Here is a 12,833-nt window from a genome sequence, read left to right as displayed (position 1 = left end):
AGTGCTTTGATAGTTTCATAGTATCCAACAAAAACATAAAGGGTGTTTTTCAGAGACAATGTCTCCGATGGGTATCCGGCTGTCACCGCTGGGTTTGGCGGTGTTCTGCCTCATTGGAGTCGGTGTCATCTACCACCTGTATGCAGGGGTCATCTCCAACCGCCTGGCTGCTTTCAGGTAAGACTCTTCTCTCGTTTCCACCAGTGATGATATAACACTGTGGGTTCACTAACTGAATCTGCGAGTGCAGGGCTCGGCTTGTACGTTTAACACCAGGCCACCATCTCAGTGTTTATGAAGCAGCTGGTTGGAAAGTGAAGATAAAATAAGTTTGATGCTAGTTTACGGATCCAATTACTGTCCCATCTCTTGTATGAGTGATGCAAACGACATTTTAATATTCTATGGTAAGTAGCTGTTTACTTGGCCTGGCTTTGAACCTCAACACCTTTTTAGTACAGACATGTGTCAGTTGCATTAATTATTGAAGACTATAACTGGACTTTATAGACTGTAAAGATCGACAGAAAAAAACGTCTTTTTTGAAAACAATTAATAATTTAAAGGGCCTACGAAATGATAAACATGAAATTCTACTGATGATAGTACATGCTATTTGTGGTGTAAAATGATGTGTTATTTATGACACTATGACCGCAGTATTTAATAAATCACGATTTAGTATGTCGACCACCGATGTTGACATCGCCGCTACCGGAAACAGCCTACATCGTGTTCTGACGTCACAAGTAGAACACAGTCCAGTTGAATACACCGACGGCATTGCAGACGTGGCAATGTCGGACTCTGGCTCTGATATTTCGACAGAATCGAGTGACAGTGAGTCGTCAATAGACTCGTTGCACCTTCAAGAAGAGGAGTTTATTGAAGAGGATGCCGGTGTCGTGGATTTAGATCATGCGGGCGAGTTTAACGTGGTGGAAACAGAGCAGCTGGAGACACAGTATTCAAGATGGAGACACAGACGGGAGCGAGCATGTGGATGATGGTGATCCTGGATTTGGCGGAGATCCTCTGCAGCAAGAGAACACAGACAGGTATATACATTTGACTATAGTTCATAGAACTTCCCAATAAATAGTAAATACATCATAACAAAATGTAACATTATCCTCGATCGTAAATAGAGCACAAGCTATCCTATATCGAGTCGATAGCTTGGTTTCCTTGAATAGTTATGAACCCGACTAGTTGTCCGCAAATTGCTCGATAGCTAAATATTCAATTACTTCTCTACTTGGACACATCGACGTCTGTAAAGCTTGATAACTTGATACTTTCTCGAAGTTTCTGCGGTTGAGGTTCTATCATTGTGTCTGATGTCAAACGTCATATATTACGAGGCTGTATATAAAGCATTAGCTATGAGCTAACAAACAGACCGGGAGGACAGCGCTGGTTTATAAAGTATAGTCTGTATACTGAGCGTCTCACGGCTGCCCATAGTAGCCGGAACACTTACCAGATGTTCATGGAAGTTACGATGTCGTAACTTTATGAGACTTACGTGAAACGGGTAAAAAGTTGCTTCTACTAGGTAGATCCGACCTCCGTACGACCATAACAGGCTTATGAGCTGCTATACATAGTGTGAAATTAAGAGGATGTTGTCTGTCCCTCTTCGAATACCTTTGGTAGGCTGTCTGCAACACCCAAACATCCAGACACTTTGATTTGAATCCTGGGTGATCTGTTATGCAGGTTATGTTTGCACCATGTCCCTCATATTCATTGAGTTCCTCCATGACATCCTTTTCTTGGCAGCAGCTCTTCGATTGCTTCCATAATTGTACAGTTTTCACATGTACACCTAAATGTACAAAGGAAGAGTGATAAGGACATGTACACAATATGCAATATCCAGAAAAAAGGCCAATATTAACGTCATCTTAATTTCACACTATTTATATGCCTGTGTTTGACGACAGGCTCGTAAGCAGCTCATAAGCCTGTTATGGTCGTACGGAGGTCGGATCTACCTAGTAGAAGCAACTTTTTACCCGTTTCACGTAAGTCTCATAAAGTTACGACATCGTAACTTCCATGAACATCTGGTAAGTGTTCCGGCTACTATAGGCAGCCGTAAGACGCTCGTCAGTAGGCAGACTATACTTTATAAAACAGCGCTGTCCTCCGGTCTGTTTGTTAGCTAATAGCTAATGCTTTATATACAGCCTCGTAATATATGACGTTTGACATCAGACACAATGATAGAACCTCAACCGCAGAAACTTCGAGAAAGAATCAAGTTATCAAGCTTTACAGACGTCGATGTGTCCAAGTAGAGAAGTAATTGAATATTTAGCTATCGAGCAATTTGCGGACAACTAGTCGGGTTCATAACTATTCAAGGAAACCAAGCTATCGACTCGATATAGGATAGCTTGTGATCTATTTACGATCGAGGATAATGTTACATTTTGTTATGATGTATTTACTATTTATTGGGAAGTTCTATGAACTATAGTCAAATGTATATACCTGTCTGTGTTCTCTTGCTGCAGAGGATCTCCGCCAAATCCAGGATCACCATCATCCACATGCTCGCTCCCGTCTGTGTCTCCATCTTGAATACTGTGTCTCGAGCTGCTCTGTTTCCACCACGTTAAACTCGCCCGCATGATCTAAATCCACGACACCGGCATCCTCTTCAATAAACTCCTCTTCTTGAAGGTGCAACGAGTCTATTGACGACTCACTGTCACTCGATTCTGTCGAAATATCAGAGCCAGAGTCCGACATCGCCACGTCTGCAATGCCGTCGGTGTATTCAACTGGACTGTGTTCTACTTGTGACGTCAGAACACGATGTAGGCTGTTTCCGGTAGCGGCGATGTCAACATCGGTGGTCGACATACTAAATCGTGATTTATTAAATACTGCGGTCATAGTGTCATAAATAACACATAATTTTACAAATGATAAAAAATGATATTTCGTCAGTGTTATTGGGCTTGGTATATGATAGATGTTGCATTTCTATTGTGAAATGTGCCATATATATTTTTTTATTATTTATGTATTTCGTAGGCTCTTTAAGTAATTTTTCATGCTAAAATGTCAAACAAAATGCTGTGTTCAACCGCTCAAATATGGAGATGTCCTGCTTTTCTCTGTTTTATATCATATTAAAGTAAATGTCAAAAAAGGAGATTTAAAGACATCCCTTTAGACTTTGATTAACTGGGATAGACTTTTTTTGCTTTTGTAGGACAATTCATAGATCAACCGATTAATCTACAAAATATCCAGCAGATTTAATTGATAATAAAAAAAAATGTTTTAGTTGCAGCCCTACTTTATAGTACAGAACGGGTCTGTTCAGGTTGTAATCACTGTTACGTTTTGAACAGATCAGCCATTCTGCTGACTACCATTATCTGGCTTTCAGTGGTTTGTGGGGAAACTCTTTGTAATTGTGTGACATGGCAATGGTTTGATTGTAAGATAGTAAATTAGCACAAAATATCCTCTTAATTAAAAAAGAAAAATACCAGGGGCGATGTCCAAACCATGCCTTCTTATTAACATTCCTGCTGATATACTTTATCAGGTTTGTTGTGAGGAAAGGTAAAAGCTATTTTTAAGTTGACGCTGTTTTGAGGATAACTTTCTTGTTCCCTTGGTCTACAGACAGATAAGAACTGTGGATCTGAGGGACCTGCTGGCTGTGTCAGTGGAGGCTGCAGTGCTCGGTGGCACAGAGGTAAAACATTGTCAGTGAAGTAGGCTTTTATAGTATAGACTTATAGTATAGACTTTTAACTAATAATAATAATAATAATAATACATTATACCTGTATAGCGCTTTTCTAATAACTCAAAGATGCTTAACAGAGTGAGTAAACTAAGAACCATTTTCAAGTAATTCACACTAAAGAGGGTGTAATGGCTTGTTGAACCTGATTTTGTTTGTTTGATCGGGGTTTTGAATTGCAGGTATGACATTACCTGACAGTAGTGAGGACAACAGACGGATACTAAGACTAAGCTGAACAGTTGCTTTTGAAATCCCTCTTTGCAAAAATAGTTTAAAAAAGAATTACCCAATGTCATTAAAGCATCAAGCACGTGATGGTCTGTTCATGGGTTCTATAATATCACACGTAAGCTAGTAAGCTTTATATTTTCATGATGTTCTTTATCACCTCATGTTTAGAATACCTTTTTGCTGTTTCACACATGTTTGATCAGTTCATTATTGGATGAAGTGATGTTCTTAATGAAGTTCACCCAAATCACAATAAACAAACCTTTTCTCTTGCCCTACCAGCTACGAGACATGCACATAGTTTTGTTTTAATGTCCTGAGGAAATCTATAGGCCTCATTGTAAACATTTTAATTTGAACCTACTTTCTACTTAAGAAATAGTTTACTTACTTAAACAGATTACTTAGTTTAGTTATTAGGTTAACTGTGGATGAATTTGAGGCCCTTAAACTGTATCAGCATGTGAGATGAAAGTTGTGCTTTGTTTCCTCCCTAGGTGAAGAAGGTGCGTGAGGAAAATAATCTGAATGAGAAGTCAAAGGGCAAGACAAAGGAGGGAGTTAATGAGCTTCTGACTCTGGGGGACCTGCAGTCTCATAGAAAGATGTTTAACCTTATAAGCAACACCTTCCCTGAAGTTACGGTGAGCGCACATCACTGCCGTGGTTGAGCACATTGCATCGGTGTTCTTGCTTTTTTAAGTTATCATTTGTGTACTGTGGAACTTCAGTGATGTTGCAGAATACCGGTACTTGTTTGGTAGATGAAGGATCTCAGTCATGTCAACAAGACAGTTAAATGGTCTTGTCTGTTTAAAGTGGCACAGGACTCATGCTAGTGTCTGCTTTTGTTTGTGTTCAGGTGAACAGTGAGGAACATGACAACACGGTGGATAAGGCTGCAGCCTGGAGCAGGGTCATTCCAACAGACATACTGGACAAGATAGAGGGAGGCAAGGACGTTCCTGCTGACAGCGTCACCGTGTGGATCGATCCTCTCGATGCTACACAGGAATATACAGGTGTGCACTGTCACTGAAGTTTATCTTAAGTCATCTTTGTTTCCATGATCATTTTAGGAGACATATTGGACAATAATAAGTCTGTCCACTTGTCTTGTGCTGCTCCTCTTGAATAGTAAGCCGTCTTTTTGCTAGAATCAGATTGAGAGCTGTGAATATTTGAAGTGAAAATTGGGCTTTGATTTGTCTTTGCAGATCAAGCTCATGGGACTTACTCACTGTGTAGGGTACGTTGTAAAATGTTGAGTTAAGTTTAAAAAGAAAAATGCTGAGGTTTGGTAGACAATTGTTTGTCTAAAGTTACGTTAGACATACGTGAATACGTACGCAAATACTTACCTAGGCAGTGTTTCCCCTAGGTTTACTGCCTTGGCAGGGTGCTGGCTGAGCTGGGCGGGCGGGGGGCCCATTGAAATGCCAGAAAGGGTGCACTGAAATGCACCCTTTCACAGTGCATTTGGACCTGGACATATTTATAAGTGTTCACATATTTTCTTTTATAACAATAACTATAATAACAGTAATTAGAAGCATTTTTTTATTTTACAATTAATCTAATAAATAAATAAAATTATATTACAATAAATAATAACAATTAGAACAATTTTACTTTAAGAAACTTAAACAAAAATTGGAAACAAATAAAGACATGTACATTCAATCAATCAATAAAATTAACAAAAAAATGTTAAACATATTTTTAAACATATTTAATAAGAAAAAAAGCATACATTAAGCTTGTCGAAATAGGTGCAACCCAAAAGATTAGCCAGTTGCAGCAAGGCTGGATAGTTTGTGTGGTGGGCTATGTCATGCTTAATGAGCCAGTCAAAGCACTTGAATGCGCCCACCACAGCCTCATGCTCCAGCACAACTGTTGGCTCAAATGACGCAAGGACGGTTTTGCCTGAAATGAAATGAAATGAAAATCATTATCAAGGAGCACAACATGTTATTGATAAAATTATATTTTAAATAAAATATATAATTTCTACAATGTTGTCAAATGTGACTTGCACTGACATGCTATTTGGTGATGGTCAGATGCCATGTGTTGATCAAGTTTGTCCTTTCTGTAGGACTGGCAGGGTGACTCTATAATGACCCGGGTCTGCCTTCCTCTCACAACCCCCGTTTGTGTTGCCTACATATCCGGCAGAACATTCCTAAAACCAAAAAAGAAAACTGAAATAATTCCCCATTCATTCTCTATGCACTGTATTTTATTGCTTTATTAATTGGTGTATTTAGGTATTTATTTATTTACCCAGATCAGTTTTGTAGAGCCAGGATGAGTATTTCTTCTTCTTCGTCACCCTGTGACCAGACCTGTGCTGCTTTTCAGGGGGTGCAGTTTCATCAGGAGAGTTGTGTTCAGGACTAGCAGAAGAGCTGCTAGCACTCTGGCTGTTCTGAGTAGCAGAGCTAATATTAGCATCACTGGTGGTTGATTCAGGCTGTGTACGTTTAAAAAAACGTGGATATTTTCGCCTGTGTGTCCAAACGTTGTGGTCGACGTTGCTCCATTTATAATTAATTTGTTGGATTTTTTACTTTTTTACACTTTCCTCCGCTCTGTCTCTGACTGCGCACGTGTCGGGAGCGAGCAGAGCCCTGCCGTTCGCAAAAATTCAGGCAGGGCTCTGGGCTCTGTTGGCAGGGCGCTGTTAAGATTATGCCTGACGACGGAGTAACTTATTAAACGTGTTTCTACAGTACAGCTAGCGTTCAGCATGTTAGCCGTTCTCCAGCATCAGCATGACGTGAACCAGACGGCACTTTTCCAGCTCCCTTGGCCAGGCGCTCTGATACGTTTTAAATAAGTAAGTGATACGCTATCAATAGGTTTCACATACGTATAATAATTAGTTATGTATTCGTTATGTATACGTCAGCTACAACACCGCTGTGGAAAAGTTGGACGTATTTGGACTCTGACACATTTTGAGCAAATTTTCTGCCATACGGAGCTGTGTGACAGGGCCGTATGTCTGGCGTGTTGGGTGTATCGTCTGCGTCCTTCAAACGATCACAACTTACCCTTAATTCATATCAACCTATTGCCGATATTTCGTATGCGCCGGCATACGTTTCTGTCATACGGATATGTGTGACAGGGCATTTAGGTATGTTTATGCTACCATTATATTAGTTAATCTCCTACAGGCGGGAGCCGCCCAGTAGAGCTACTGTTTACTCTTGTCAGACACTGAGAGCACGTCCACTATTTAAAACACTTCTGCATGAACAGTCTCACACTTGCGCAGGCGTGGTACTCATCCAATGTGAGTCCGAAATGTATTAAATAGTGAGGTTTATGTGAGGAAAAACAAAGAATTCAAGTGAACACGGGTTGAATTATTGATGTACAAATGGTCATTTTGTGGGTGAAGCATTTAATACACAGAGCTGTTGACATTAATATGGATTCATGTTGAATTTGTAAGAAGACGTCGCAATCACAAAGTCAACTAAACTAAATGGTTAATTCCGTTGTATTAAAGCACAGAGGTGATCACAGAGAGCAGAGGTGACTGAAGGGAGGCTGAACGTCTGCAGAGCGTCCGCCTGTGTCTGTAGCTTCACAGTCAACTGTGTGGCAGTTGGGTTGAGAACTTTCTGTCGGTTCTAATTGTTGATGTCACACAGCTGTTATCAACCTTTTTTTTACAGAATCTTGATTTTGCGATCATAAACGAATGATTTGGTCAGCTGGGCTGTCTGTCCCATTCCTTACCAGATGTTGGCCATGATGCACAGTTTTGTTGGAAGAGATTTTCTCAGTTGTTCAGATGTTTCACTTTGGGCAGAGCTCTTCACAATGAATGACCTGGAAACACTGGCCTGGTCGTTTTCACACGATATATTAAATGTATATAAAAAATTAGGAAGCTTCATTACATCGTGGTTTCATCAGATGAGCTGAAAGTTAAAACTCATAAATCATTCCTTCTATTGTTTCCTCCAAAATAAACGTCAAACAATTGGATATCACAACACGCACCTTAGCCCTTTTATCACGCCTAGGTCCTCCGAATCTTCAACCTCTCAATGTTTTTTTTTACTCTGATTACCTCATTTATAGATGACTTACGATAATGAAGCTCAAGATAATTACAGCACAGAGTCGGTGGTAGCCTATAAAGTTATGTAAGTATTATGCTTTTATTTGCCGATCATATGGTGCTATTGTGGCACAGTAGCAAATGTTCAGTGGCCTTTGGCCCTGGGGTTGGAACCGTTGTCTTAGAGAACCTCATTGGTAGTTAATGTGTGTACCTGAATTCCCAACTGGACCAGGAATTAAGACACCAGTACAGTATTAGTTATTATTGATGGGAACATAAAGGTTTACAATACACAAAGATGTACAGATAAACATTTCCACTAACACTTGTCTCCTCTATTCATCCTTCATTGTCCCGGTTCCCTCTCTCTCCCTCTCTCTACCCTCTGGCTGTGTCTCCTGTCTTTTTCCATCTTTCTTCTCAACTCTGCCCTCTCTTTATCTGCTACTCTCTCTCTCCATAGAGAATCTGGTGAAGTTTGTGACCACAATGGTATGTGTGGCTGTAGATGGTAAAGCAGTCATTGGGGTCATACACGTGCCATTCACTGGCTTCACTGGTAAGTGTGTGTGTGCGCCTCCACAACTTTACTTCTGTGTTAAACAAGATGCCTCCACATGTTAGACTCTGATTGTGACTGTTGAAATAAATATAATTTTTCTCTTGTGTGACGATCACTAAACTTCCAGTTGTCCGTCCTGCCACATTACCATTTAGGGAAGAAAGCTGTAAAATGTGCTTTCTAGAACTTTGGTCAACAAAATATGTATTGAACTTGTCTCTCCCTCAGCCTGGGCGTTTGTAGGTCAGGGGTCAAATATGAGTCCCCGGTCGTCCTACAGTGTCAGCCCTCCAAAGGCCATTGTATCACGTTCCCACTCTGGAAAAGTCAAAGGTGTTGTTCTGGAAGCTTTTGGAAACAGCACAACATTAATAGAAGCCGGTGGTGCCGGTGAGTAGAGAATTATTTTATATTTTTGTATTGCAAGTGCAGAAAAAGAAATGGGATTCTCCCAAAACTGTAAGCTCTGGTACGCTTTTTTTTTTTTAATAAATTGAAGGTTTTTAATGTTTTGATGCTGTTTTACAATTATAGCCATTTGGGATCTTTTATTTCTCATCTGACTTGCTGATTTTCTCCCCACCAGCGAAGTGTGGCAAGTTACATGTTTTAGCTACAGTTGAACCATAAACAACTGCCAGGATATGTCGTATTAGTGAAATGTGGCTGGTTTAAAGGATGAAAGGAGCACCTGTCTCAAAATGTCCATGAAACCGGGATTTGATTTTTGTTCTCTATGTCGGCTTACTGTAGCATGAGTGATGATAAAAAAAATCATATTGATCATCATTCTCTCTCAGGATATAAGGTCCTGTCACTTTTGGAGATGCCTTCAAGTGAAACCAGTTCTATGGACCAGGCAGACATTTACATCCACGTCACCTTTATTAAGAAATGGGACATCTGCGCTGGTGCCGCACTACTCAGTGCACTGGGTAATGTAACTACTATACTTTTTCCATTGTTTGGGTTTCTTCACAGTTTCACATTCTATTTAGATTGTCCTGTTTGAATAAATTATGGGAATTCTTTATTTACTCTGCTAAATGCTTGTGCAGCATTTATTTTACCTAGAAAAATAAGATGACTTGCCCCTCACATCATTCACACTTAAACAGATGCAGTCGGAGATAACATACTAAGGCCTGTTGTATTGTAACATTTCTAATGACTTAATCATCTCTGCACTAGATGTTTAATGCAGGTAGTGCACTATACTGATGCCATATAATCACCATGATTGTAGGAGGTCACATGACAACGCTAAAGGGAGAGGACATCGACTACAGTGGAACCCCAGTTAACGAAGGAGGACTGGTGGCCAGTGTTGGTGTGGACCATGAGGCCTTAATCAAGAAACTTGAACCTGAAAAGCACTGAGACACAAACAGAGCCATTAGTAGTTTCCTCGGGTTATTGTAACAAGTGGCAGCCCTTTTCTATGACTAAGAGTGGGCTGCAAACGTGACCAAGCCTGTGATTTCATCATCGTGGGACACCAAACATCCGGCAGTCAGATGGACTGGAGTCACAGAGCAGGACTGGAACCAACATGGCTGCCATTGGAAACTGCAATGGCTCTGAACGTGCACACTTGCGGTTCGGAGAAACGGTACACCTTCGGCTCCGCATGCATATACACACAAACACATGCTCACAGTGAACACTGTCCCTTCACCTACAGAGGACTACGCTCTTAACGATGTGAAAGTGAGGAGCACAATGCTAAACAGTACAATAGAACCTATGGAGACTGACATGATGGTTTTTCTACATGTCAAGTCCTTTCTTCATCACATGAGATTCCAGTGAACACACAAGAGTAAGGAGCAGCATGTATTCCAGACGGGCAAGGAATCATTGAAGTTCGCTTCACAAACATTTTTTTAAGAAAACCTCCATTAGATAAAACAGAATGAAATCTTTATTTCCTCCACCTTTTCAGGAGAGATTTTTAAAGCAGTCCCACCTCAGTATGCAGAACACTGTACTGAGAATAACCACCACATTTCATTACTAGGCTGAGAAAGTGTTTGCAAATAAATAAGCAGCTAATATTGTATGAATTGGTCCCCAAATTAATAGTAAAGTTATTGTAGACTAAATAATTTCCAATGTCATGGCAAGGCCCAGAAGAAATCAGATTAACAAAGTCACTAATTAAATGACTAAATGCTCAAAGGGAAGAGGAGGGAGATTAGTCTTTTTTCTCTTATCATTTTTTGTCCGAGTCAGATTTTAGGCTGATATTAAAACTATTCTCAGGTATGACGTGATTCATGTTCCCTCACTCTCCTGTTTATATATACACAACTGCAAGCACAATATGATAACAGCAAGGTGTGTTTACCAAGTAAAAAACTACAGAAGCTACAAAGTCTACGAACAGAAGCAGCAAAGTTGAAGGGATGCTGCATGTGCCTGGCAGTGAGCTCAAGGACTGGGATGGAAGATGATGGAAAAGTGTTTAATAAACCTTAAAGGGATTGTTATGTTAGGGTTGTATGAGGTACTTATCCAGGCGGTGTATCACTACAGTAGATTGCTTTTGGCACGCCCCCAGTTTGGAGAAGCAGACAGAGTACCAGCACAGAAGCTAAGCAATGTCCTGCTGGGGACCGGGGCAAGGGCAAAACTTATTTTAGCCACCTAAAAAAAAAACTAATATCAGTTGAAGTGTCACTATATTTAGAACATTGTCACCGCTTTACCTTGCCGTCAGAGCCCTCTGAAGGGGAACTGAAGCCGTTCTCTGTGCTCTTCAAAGCCACCAGACTCCTTTGACAAAAACCGTCATTATACCTCGCAGTGTGGGTGTGCAATGTCTGTATCTTCCTCAGCATCCTGTAAATATGTGTAATGAGTTGGACTGAAGTGAAATCCTTCAGCACCTTCAGTCTGTTTCTCCACACATCAACAGTGGTGGCTGGACTGTTCTCAGTGAATTAAGAGCAGAGGATCGGCTAACAGACTGGATGGCAGTGATGTTTCCGCTGCTGAGAATAATAACAAGTCCTATCCAATATGTACAGTGTCATTCAAGACTTTAACACTGCTGACAGAAGAAAAGCATTTGTGTTTCAGTAGCTTTACGTCCCCAAGAACTAAATGGAAGTTTAAAAGGCGAGACTAACCCGAGCTGGATCGGTACATTTCCTGCTCTCTGTTAGCAACCCATTTCTGCTGCTGGATAATGTGTACTTGCATGGTTTTGTATTTTGATTAACCTTCGGTACTCTCACACATTTCACCCTGCTGAAAATGTAATCGCTCGATCAATCCCTGCTTCTGCAGACTACTGGTCCGTCTGTTTACAGAGAATGTGTGTTCATCAACAAACACTGACATAAAGTTGGACTTATGATCATTGTCTTGAAGACAAACTTACATGATGGTTTAATGTTCGGTTTGTCTCAGCAGCCTTTGTACATTTCATAACCTTGTATAGATATATTGTTGTATATTTATACAACGTGTATAGAGGTTAAGAGATAAATGTGCGTTCAACATGTTTTGCCGCAGACTGAAGACGATAGTTGAAGACTGAGAACCTGTGGGCAGGTTGGAGGCTGCGCTGGATGCCTTCATGTTCTAAATTCAAATGTTAGGATTTGAGTGCCTTTGATCTGTACAAGACAACATTGTATAAGGATGACAGCTCAACATGATTTCTGTTGCTATGGTAACGGTGGTTAATATGCAAGGGTAATGCTGCAATAGCAAGTTAAATGACATGGAAATCATGTGTACTATGTTGGGATGGACAGAACAAGTAGAAGCAGTTCAGTGAGTATGAGTCGGAGATGATGATTAAAGGGCAACTCCACAGAATATGGAGTTATATTGTGTTTACAGGTGTTGGGGAGAACTACTGCATATGTGAACAAGTTGAATAAAGACTTGTTGCCCCACAAGTAGCTGTGTGAAATTTGAAAAATTGCCTCAAGTGACGTCACTTAAGTCAGTCTCCGTTAGCGCTGAACATTACACGTTTGAAAATGGAATAAATCTGGAGTTAGAGTTAGAAAGAAGTGATCTTACCAGACTTATGGAGCCCGCTGCTCATCTCTGCTGCCGGCTACATGTAGATACTTTAGCCGCTACTAGCATAACACACCGGAAGCTCAGACTAAACTGTCAATGGTACAGCTGCAACAATTAGTCCATTG

General features: G+C 40.5%; 1 protein-coding gene across 1 annotated transcript in view; it reads left to right on the top strand.

Annotated features, from left to right (window-relative positions):
• The window catches only part of bpnt2 (3'(2'), 5'-bisphosphate nucleotidase 2), a 13,043-nt gene extending 465 nt beyond the window's left edge, over nucleotides 1–12,578 (top strand). Inside the window, exons 1-8 of the mRNA XM_029453803.1 lie at nucleotides 1–177; nucleotides 3,655–3,727; nucleotides 4,510–4,656; nucleotides 4,875–5,034; nucleotides 8,566–8,661; nucleotides 8,893–9,054; nucleotides 9,465–9,599; nucleotides 9,911–12,578. The exon at nucleotides 1–177 is cut by the window's left edge and continues 465 nt beyond it. Of these exons, the coding sequence (XP_029309663.1) occupies nucleotides 59–177; nucleotides 3,655–3,727; nucleotides 4,510–4,656; nucleotides 4,875–5,034; nucleotides 8,566–8,661; nucleotides 8,893–9,054; nucleotides 9,465–9,599; nucleotides 9,911–10,044 (1,026 nt within the window). The 5' untranslated portion in view covers nucleotides 1–58 and the 3' untranslated portion in view covers nucleotides 10,045–12,578. The remainder of the gene's footprint in view (nucleotides 178–3,654; nucleotides 3,728–4,509; nucleotides 4,657–4,874; nucleotides 5,035–8,565; nucleotides 8,662–8,892; nucleotides 9,055–9,464; nucleotides 9,600–9,910) is intronic.
• The last annotated feature ends 255 nt before the right edge of the window (nucleotides 12,579–12,833 follow it).

This window comes from Cottoperca gobio, chromosome 17 (assembly GCF_900634415.1).
Source record: "Cottoperca gobio chromosome 17, fCotGob3.1, whole genome shotgun sequence".
Classification (NCBI taxonomy): Eukaryota; Metazoa; Chordata; class Actinopteri; order Perciformes; family Bovichtidae; genus Cottoperca; species Cottoperca gobio.
The sequence above is the reverse complement of the archived record's forward strand: the minus strand, read 5'-3'. Positions and strand labels throughout refer to the sequence as shown.